The sequence below is a fragment of a genome, unplaced genomic scaffold, assembly GCF_019419815.1.
Source record: "Pyrus x bretschneideri cultivar Hongxiangsu unplaced genomic scaffold, Pyrus_bretschneideri_v1 Contig30, whole genome shotgun sequence".
In the NCBI taxonomy this organism is placed as follows: Eukaryota; Viridiplantae; Streptophyta; class Magnoliopsida; order Rosales; family Rosaceae; genus Pyrus; species Pyrus x bretschneideri.
This window is the reverse complement of record NW_025999613.1, coordinates 2307718-2318104: the sequence shown is the minus strand read 5'-3', so window position 1 is coordinate 2318104 and position 10387 is coordinate 2307718. Positions and strand designations below refer to the sequence as shown.

The following is a 10387-nucleotide window of genomic DNA, read 5'->3' as shown; positions in this document are numbered from 1 at the left end:
GACACACATGAGAGAAAATGTTAAATCTGAATATCTAAACCAAATCCAAAGAAAATCTCAAGTGTTGTGCTTTGTTGCAACTTGACCAAAATACACTAAAATACCTCATGAAAACATTATACGGTGTGTTTGTTTGGCCTCACATACTTTCACTAGACTAGACTGGATTAGCTATCAATGAAATCCTATGTTCGTTGCCTACATTCCTACCATCTCCCTCGCTAGGAGGTCTTAGCAAGAGTCCCCCAAGACCATGGGACTACTAAGTCCTTCATTTGGTCTGTCCTCATCTCCTCTCAACCACTTTCTGCTCTCTATTTTCTTGAGCACCGACAGCCACCATCACACCACCACTCCCAGATTCAGCGAGATGCACTGCTAGCCCAATACCACTCTCTCCCTCTCGCCTCGAACCAATAATTTCAAACAAGGAAAATCCCGCTTTCTCCGTCGTTCATCCCGCTCTAGCACTCCTTGATTCAATTCATCTGAGTTTCTGGAGGTTATTTCTTTGATTTCCTGTTTTTTTTTTTTTTTTTTTTTTTTTTTTTTTTTTTTTTTTGGGGATGTTAATTTTGTTTAGTTGGTAGGAAAGCTGAGAAATTGGTTTCTATTGAGATCCAAGGAAAGCAAGCATCCTTGGCAAATTTTGGTAGAATTGCAGAGGAAGAAGAAAGAAAACTAAAAGGCTTGAATTTGTTGCAGGCCATTTATGGACAAAAAAAAAATCTTGGGAAATCGGTGGTCTGGGATTTTTTTTTTTGGAGCAATCTGTAGATCATGTAGTTTATGGAACTCTCAAGATTGAGTTAGTGAAAATATCTGAATCAAAAGTAATAAAATATTAATAAAATAATTAAAAAGTAGTAAAAAAATATTTAAATTCTAAAAATAATTTAGTCAGTGACTTTTAGTCCGACACTACACCAAACGTTTCACTATTATTATCCTGTTTAGTCTATGCCAAGCTAGCCCAGCCCGAAATAGTCTAGTGTAACAAATGCACTCTAAAAGAACAAGGGCAGGTATGTAAAAAACCAAAGTTTCATATTAATTGTTCCCCTAACCCAACACAAAAACAATTATTAAAATTAAGGGAAATTAGAATCTCATACAATTTTTCTATATCAATTAGATTAAACATATGTGCCATTTCAAAATTTGATTAAAGTGTTTTGATCAATAATCATCTCTATTTTTTTTTAAATTATAATAAAATTTGAATTTATCATTTTATAGTCATCTCTATTTTTTTAAAATTAAAATAAATTTTGAATTTACTATTTTATCTACATTATGCACTTTTTCTTATTTAGTGAAAATATTAGTAATTAAATTATATTTTCCCTTTTTCCAAATATGTTTTTTGGATCACAGTTTATTTTTATTTTATTTATGCGAATATTTAATATTATTTCTTTTTTCAAATGGTTTTTTCTTTTTCAAATAGTTGGTGATCAACATAAAAGCTTCGTGTAATTTTTTCAAATTTTTTGTGAAATTATATTTTTTTTTTTGCTATTTTTTTAAGTATGGTTGTTGACAAATTATTATTAGGTACAATACATTACGTATATATTATGTGCGGATACGTTTGAATTTACAAAAAACAATAATTGGTACGTTTATTTGCAATTTTGGTACTTTTGATTTGATACATATTGTGACATCCCACATCGCCAAGGGGAGTGATCCTTAAATGTTTATTCCCATCCCTACCTAGCACGAGGCCTTTTGAGAGCTCACTGGCTTCGGGTTCCGTAGGAACTCCGAAGTTAAGCGAAAAGGGGGCTAGAGTAATCCCATGATGGGTGACCCACTGGGAAGTTGCTCGTGAGTTCCCAAAAAGCCTCGTGCTAGGTAGGGATAGGAATAAACATTTAAGGATCACTCCCTTGGGCGATGTGGGATGTCACACATATTGTTAATATTGGTACATTATTTTTATTTTGTAACGTTTTATTTTGTACACATTGTGTATTAGTACATTTATATTATTCTCATTATTTTGTACACATTGTGCATTCCTTTGGCGGGCGGACTTATGGTCGGCGTTTAGCATTTCTTCCTTTTTCAGTTGTATTTTTTCTTTGTTGAGTTCCTTAGACAGAAAAACAGACATCAGAATTATGACTATGACAAGTAATGCTCTGTAACATCATTGATTAAGTACCTGATTTTATTTTCGAAATTAAGTACTAAGTACTGGAAATTTGGGATGACTAGTGGTGGCTGGCATTATTGTTCTTTGCTAGGCACCTAAGAGGAGGGTTAATTTATAAAAAGCTGATTACATGGTAGAATCTCTTTTCTGTTGAGAAGTAAATTGCTTACTAATTTCTTGTTGGTAAATGATTTACTTAATTCTCTTTTGTCATTTTATCTAACAGAATTTGGTTGTAACAAACTTGTGCTCATATGCCAACTGTAAGGTCTTAGACCAGTCTTTCATTTTCAATTGCTCATATGCTTTGTAATTGCCTTGTATCATAATCACAATGACTAATGTAATTGAATGGTCATGATCACTAATGTAAGAGAATGAATGGTGCTATGAATGAAGTGTGCACATTATGCAACAGTTAGAATGTTGCAGCTGTGATTATTTCTTTGTCAGCTCTCTCTCTTTTAGCTTTCTATTCTTTGTTTTGACCCTAAAATCCAAAACCATTGCTAAAATGGTTTGAGCTATTCAAATTTTAACATGGTATCGAGAGCTTAGGTTCTATCTAGAATCGGGGGGTCAAATCTGTGATCGTTGTGCTTGAAATCCAACTTGAAACTTTCAACTCAATTCTTCAAATTCAGTTCTCAAATGGCTAGATCAAGTGTGGTGATCTCAGGGCTCCAATATTCAATGGTGACAACTATGAATTTTGGGAGATTCATATGAGAACCATCTTTAAATCTCATGGGATCTGGGATTTAGTGGAGAAAGCACTTGAAATTTCAAAATTGAAGGGCAAGAAGGTGGAAGCCAAAGGCTCTACTGCTGCGGAGAAATCTTCTCTCAATGATAAGCAAATGAATGATGCAAATTCTTTGGGTATTATCTAGGGAGCTATTACAAAAGATATTTTCCCCATAATCTCGAATGAGGAGGCCTCAAAGGGTGCTTGGGATATTTTACATCAAGAATTTCATGGCGATAAACAAGTAAGATCCATTAAGCTGAAGGGTTTATGTCATGATTATGAGTTCACAAGGATGAAGGATGATGAAATTTTGAGTTCAAAAGCCTCGTGCTAGGTAGGGGAGTTCCCAAAAACAAAACCGTGAAGGAATGGTAAGCCCAAAGCGGACAATATCGTGCTACGGTGGTGGAGCAGGCCGGGGAAGTGATCCGCCCCGGGCCGAGATGAACCCGAAGTTAAGTGAGAAGGGGGCTAGAGCAATCCCATGATGGGTGACCCACTGGGAAGTTGCTCGTGAGTTCCCAAAAAGCCTCGTGCTAGGTAGGGATGGGAATAAACATTTAAGGATCACTCCCTGGGCGATGTGGGATGTCACACATATTGTTAATATTGGTACATTATTTTTATTTTGGTACGTTTTATTTTGTACACATTGTGTATTGGTACATTTATATTATTCTCAATCCTAGTTTCTCTTAATGTACTAAGAAAAGAACACTTATTTCGGTACGTTTGATTTTGTGGGATTTAAAAATATTTTAAACTATTTTGGAAAGAAAATATCTTAAATGGTAGATAATGATTGCTAAATTGTAGCATTATTATGAAAATAATTTTGAATCTAACCAACTTTTTTTTTTAACAATTATCTCTAAAGGAGAAGAGTGTAATCAAAAAGTTAGATTATAGGAAATTTATTACAATATAATGTACATATAGCACCAAAATTATGACAAAAAAAAAAAAGATTAATCAAATCACTAAAAAGCACGGATGTTTAATCTAGAAAATTCAAAATTGAGGTGCCTATATGGAAAGATCCCTAAAATTAATTAAGAAAAAAAAAACATTTACCAAAGTAATTTTATATTGCATTAAATTATTAAATTATCTCACATAAGTTTCTCCTTCGATTTTATTACAACATAAATTATAAATATATATTTTCTTCCCAAATTTTCTTTTGAAAAAGTTAGAATACATGTGTCTTTCTCTTTCCAAAAGACTGTTACAAAGAGAGAAGAGAAAGCTCCTCCAGATCTGCTTAATTTTGTTCTCTTCTGTTACATGTTTCTCCAATCCATTTCCCAACATCTACAGTCCAAGCTTCTCTGAAATCCATACCACTCAGTCGAACTCACACTGATCCAACCGAGTCAACTCAACTGTCCACACTGTTTCCATACTCTGTTTCTTCAGCCAATGAGCTATAACTTCAAAAGCAGAGAGCTTGGTTATCATCTGGGATTGGTCACTTCAGAAATGGTGATTTTCTGGCGGATTGCGCTGGAACTCCGGTGAGGTTTGTGTTGGGTTTTTGGTTTAGTGTAAAATGTTCAAGTCGGCGCGATGGAGAACCAACAAGAACACGATCAAGGAAGTCTTCAAATTGCAGTTCCATGCAACTCAGGTTGGTCTAAACTCATTGTCGATTGAAATTCAAGCTTTGTGACTATTTATGTCAATTGGGTTTTGTTTTGTGGCTGAGAAAATGCAGGAAAATGGAACACGGAAAATATTTTATATTACCTGATCATCATTTTTGGCTCATTGAGTGTCTGAAAACAGAAACAGTTAGAAAATTTATGTGCATTTGAGAATTGTACTGAAAGAGCCAACAAGTTATGTGCAATTTGAAGAGTGTGAATGTGTGAGTGTGATTGAGGTTTTCGGAGAATTATGTGTAAGATAGTGTTTGGTTTTGTGATTTCAGGTGACACAGTTGGGTGGGGACGCATTGCTGGTTTCTGTGATTCCCGTGGATGTGGGGAAGCCAACTGTGAAATCAGAGAAAGCTACAGTTCGAGACGGGAGCTGTCGATGGGAAAATCCGATCTATGAAACAATTAAATTCGTCCGTGAGCCAAGAACTGGGAAGATCAAAGAGAGTGTCTACAACTTTGTTGTCTCAAGTGTATGAATTGTTTTGTTAGATTTTGTGTAGTGAACATGTTGTTCTGTTTATGAGTATCTTATTTTGGTCTTCTTGTGTTGCATAGGGATCACCGAAGGGTAGTGTTCTTGGGGAAGTTTCTGTCGATTTTGCTGACTATGCCGAGGCTACTAAATCTTCCTGCGTCGCTCTTCCCCTTAAGAATTCAAATTTTAATGCAATTATGCATGTTAGTCTCTCCCACTTTGTCAAATTATGATATGTTAGAGATCTTCTTCCGAAAGGGGTTTACAAAAATAAAGACAACAATTTGATTGTTGTGTCTTATCGAACTCTTGTTTTTGTTGTTGAATAGGTTACCATTCAAAGGTTGCAAACAAATGTTGATCTGAGGTATATACAAATGTTGTCGTTACCTTCTGTATTTGTTGGAGTTCTCTTTTTTATGTTTCTGATTTTTTATTCTGTTTTGTTGGAGAAATTTTGAAGAGAGGTAGAATGCGGTGAAGAGGCAAATGTTAACTCCGAAGATAGAAGCTTCAAGAACCTCTTAAGCAATAAGGACGCTGATGAAAGCGTTTCAATTGTGAGTTTCTCACTTAAAGCTTCAAATTTCATACGTTTTTGTATTGAAAAGCTTTCATTTTGTTGCTGTTGTGTTTTTCAAAATGTTTACTTCTTTCTGTTGAGATGGTTGCAGGTTGGGCTGATAGGTGGTAGTAAAATTCATTTTTCTTCAATGCAAAGATCTTCTTCCAATTGTTTTGACAATTTTCGTGTTAATTCACAGGATGAGGGAATTAATAGAACCACCCAAATTGCTGAGCTCAACCGCAGAGCATCTATCGGATCGGACATTACATTGTCAAGTTCTGACAGTGGCTCTGGACTTGGTACTCCACGAGAACTTGGATCAAGAGATCCTTCCAACTTTCTGTCGTCTCTGAGTCACACCTCAGTACAACATGAACCTGATGTTTATGCCCGAACAAATATCTATGACGAGCATCAGCGGTTACAATGGGCATGGTCTGCAGACTCAGAACATGGAGCAAGTACTGATGGTTCAACAAAGAGTTCTCATGAAACCCTTCCAAGGGAACGGTCTCAACAGTCTTCAGATGACGACATTGAAAAGCTAAAGGCGGAGCTTCTTGTTCTAGCTAGACAGGCCGATATGTCAGAGCTAGAATTACAAACATTAAGGAAGCAGATAGTAAAAGAGACCAAAAGGGGGCAGGATCTTTCGAGAGAAGTCATTAGCTTGAAAGAGGAACGAGATTCTTTCAAGGCAGAATGTGAGAAACTAAAATCCTTTTGGAAACGTGTGGATGATGCAAAAGTTAAAAACAGGTTCCAGTTAGAAGGTGGGGATCTACGGACTCTTGTTGATGAAATCAGACAAGAACTGAGTTGTGAGAAGGACATGACTTTCAATCTCCGCTTACAGCTCCAGAAAACGCAAGAATCAAATTCTGATTTAATCCTTGCTGTACGGGATCTGGAGGAAATTTTGGAGCAAAAGAATAGTGAAATAGCAAATCCTTCCAACAGACCAGAATCCTGCGGTTATGCTGCAGGGTTGAAGGAAACCATCTCGAAAGGCGGGACAAGTGAGGATGAGGAGCAGATGGAGCTAGAGGATCTTGTTAAGGACCACAGCAATGCCACGGAAACACACCTGCTCGAGAGACAGATTGCCGAACTTTATGGTGAAATAGAAATCTATAGGCGAGACAAAGATGAGCTCGAGATGCAAATGGAGCAGCTTGCACTTGACTATGAGATATTGAAACAGGAAAACCATGACATGTCATATAAACTAGAGCAAAGCCAACTGCAAGAACAACTTAAGATGCAGTACGAATGCTCGTCTCCCTCTGCTTTCATAAATGAACTTGAATACCAAGTTGAGGATTTGGAAACGGAATTGAAGAAGCAGTCTGAAGATTTTTCAAATTCATTGGCTACCATAAAGGAACTTGAATCCCATATCAAAAGCTTGGAGGAAGAACTAAAGAAGCAGGCACAAGTATATGAGGCTGATTTAGAGGCTGTAACATGTGCCAAAGTTGCGGGTTTGGAAACAGAACTAAAGAAGCAGTCTGAAGATTTTTCAAATTCGTTGGCTACCATAAAGGAACTTGAATTCCATCTCAAAAGCTTGGAGGAAGAACTGGAGAAACAGGCGCAAGTATTTGAAGCTGATTTAGAGGCCGTAACATGTGCCAAAGTTGAACAGGAGCAAAGAGCCATCCGAGCAGAGGACGCACTGCGAAAAACTAGATCAAAAAATGCTAATACAGCTGAGAGGCTTCAGGAAGAATTCCGAAGACTCTCTGTTCAAATGGCCTCGACATTTGATGCAAATGAAAAGGTAGCTCTGAGAGCAATGACAGAAGCCAGTGAACTGTGTGAGCAGAAGAGTCACCTAGAAGAACTGGTCCAAAAAATGAAGGACGAGCTCCAGGGAGTTAGAAATGATTGTGAGGCAAGATTGCAGAAGCTCTCGAACCACTTAGACGAGAAAACCAAAGAGATGGAAAAGATTTTACTGGAAATGGACAACAATTACAAGCAGCTCGACCATCAGCAGAAACAAGAGGAAGAAGTTAAGGGAAATCTCTCCCAGGTGATCTTACAACTCAAATCTCAGATTCAAAGGCTTACAGCAGAGAATAACAGCCTTTCTGAGCAAGTGGAGGAAAGCAAAAATTTGAGAGCTGATTTGGAACAAGTGAAGAAATCAATCGAGGAAGCTGAGATGTGGGCACAAAGAGGAAATGCAGAAAGAAATGAGCTGGTAAGTAAAATTTCTACTCTTAAGAAGGAAGCAGAGAAGTCATTGGAGGATTTGAATACAATGCGGCATCTCAAAGATGAAAAGGAGGTGACAGTTGGACTCCTAAAATCCGAGATAGAGGAGCTTAAAGCTCGGTGTAAAGACTTTAAGCATGCTATATATGAGGATGAAGTTGAGAAAGAGAAACTTAAAAAGCAGGTATTCCAGCTTAAGGCTGACCTGAAAAAGAAGGAAGATGCGCTCACTACCGCTGAAAAGAAACTCAAGGAAAGCAACGGGTGCGCAATAGTTTCTGATGGAATTAAAACTACTCAGAGAAGCATCAAGTCTTTGCAAATTGCTCGTGGTTCGAAAGAAGTTGCATGTATGAAAGAGAGAATAAAATTGCTCGAGGTAAAATTTCAAATTCCTAGCACTATATTGAAACAATTTTGGCAGAGAATAACGTCTCAACTCCTTTATTTTTAACTTTTACAGGGACAAATAAAATCGAAAGAAGCTGCTTTGGGAACCTCAACTGCTTCATTTTTGGAGAAGGAAAAGGATTTCCAGAACATAATCGAAGAGTTAGAGAGTATGGTGGAAGAAATAAATCAGAATAGTGCATCTCAAAAGGTAAGAAAACCTTCCATATTATGTAATGCATCTAATACGATGCTTATGGTCAATTATGATGGTTACAAGAAAATTAGAGTCCCAAAATGTCAGTTTGGGTAGTCTCTAACCGAGCATCTTGCCTTTGTCTTTGTCTATAAATGCTATCATATTATATGTGTAATGATTGGTGCAATCATCTTGTCATACAGGTAACTGAAGATGCCGGTAGTGATAAAATTGCATCAGAACAAGAACCGAGACTTTTCACTGCTGATAACAGATACAGCGACTTATTGACTGAATTAGCATCATTGAAAGAGAGGAATATATCAATGGAAAGTGAACTAAAAGAGATGCAAGAGAGATATTCAGAAATAAGTCTCAAATTCGCAGAGGTCGAAGGTGAAAGACAACAGCTCGTAATGACAGTACGCATCCTCAAAAATTCCAAGAGGAGCTAATAACTGTTTTTCGATATACTGGAACCATATTACCTTGTACAGTTGAAACAGCTGGGTATGCTTACGTCAAAAGTCCAGACCTGAGTTCATTGTGTCTGCCCATTTGGCTTCATCTCAATTTTACCTAGCTTTCATGTCCTTGCCCCTATTTTTTGTAATTCTTTTAAAGCTTGTCAATGTTTCCATGTCCAATATATATGACAATTTATATAATTAATATATATATTTTTTTATTGTTTTTACCTTTTCATATTAGCATCTCTTGTCAATGTTAGCAGAACTAGAGTATTTTACAATCTCACATATAGAGGGTTTTCACTTCTGACAAGAGTTCAACAGTTTTTGGGCCAAATTTGTTTTGCTTCAATCTATATTGTATGCTGCATTCCTTTGGCGGGCGGACATATGGTCGGCGTTTAGCATTTCTTCCTTTTTCAGTTGTATTTTTTCTTGGTTGAGTTCCTTAGACAGAAAAACAGACATCAGAATTATGACTCATGACAAGTAATGCTCTGTAACATCATTGATTAAGTACCTGATTTTATTTTCGAAATTAAGTACTAAGTACTGGAAATTTGGGATGACTAGTGGTGGCTGGCATTATTGTTCTTTGCTAGGCACCTAAGAGGAGGGTTAATTTATAGAAAGCTGATTACATGGTAGAATCTCTCTTCTGTTGAGAAGTAAATTGCTTACTAATTTCTTGTTAGTAAATGATTTACTTAATTCTCTTTTGTCATTTTGTCTAACGGATTTTGGTTGTAACAAACTTGTGCTCATATGCCAACTGTAAGGTCTTAGACCAGTCTTTCATTTTCAATTGCTCATATGCTTTGTAATTGCCTTGTATCATAATCACAATGACTAATGTAATTGAATGGTCATGATGACTAATGTAAGAGAATGAATGGTGCTATGAATGAAGTGTGCACATTATGCAACAGTTAGAATGTTGCAGCTGTGATTATTTCTTTGTCAGCTCTCTCTCTTTTAGCTTTCTTCTTTGTTTTGACCCTAAAATCCAAAACCATTGCTAAAATGGTTTGAGCTATTCAAATTTTAACATGGTATCGAGAGCTTAGGTTCTATCTAGAATCGGGGCGTCAAATCTGTGATCGTTGTGCTTGAAATCCAACTTGAAACTTTCAACTCAATTCTTCAAATTCAGTTCTCAAATGGCTAGATCAAGTGTGGTGATCTCAGGGCTCCAATATTCAATGGTGACAACTATGAATTTTGGGAGATTCATATGAGAACCATCTTTAAATCTCATGGGATTTGGGATTTAGTGGAGAAAGCACTTGAAATTTCAAAATTGAAGGGCAAGAAGGTGGAAGCCAAAGGCTTTATTGCTGCGGAGAAATCTTCTCTCAATGATAAGCAAATGAATGATGCAAATTCTTTGGGTATTATCTAGGGAGCTATTACAAAAGACATTTTCCCCATAATCTTGAATGAGGAGGCCTCAAAGGGTGCTTGGGATATTTTACATCAAGAA

The 10387-nt window shown here is 36.7% G+C and overlaps 1 protein-coding gene across 1 annotated transcript; it reads left to right on the top strand.

The window, feature by feature from the left end:
- The first annotated feature begins 4097 nt into the window (after window positions 1-4097).
- On the top strand, window positions 4098-9120 carry LOC125479955 (myosin heavy chain, cardiac muscle isoform-like). Its single transcript, XM_048590138.1, has 8 exons — window positions 4098-4545; window positions 4849-5049; window positions 5135-5257; window positions 5384-5421; window positions 5518-5614; window positions 5819-8224; window positions 8309-8446; window positions 8638-9120. The coding sequence occupies exons 1-8, from the start codon at window positions 4468-4470 to the stop codon at window positions 8887-8889; spliced, it is 3333 nt and encodes a 1110-aa protein (XP_048446095.1). The 5' UTR covers window positions 4098-4467; the 3' UTR covers window positions 8890-9120.
- Window positions 9121-10387: the final 1267 nt, after the last annotated feature.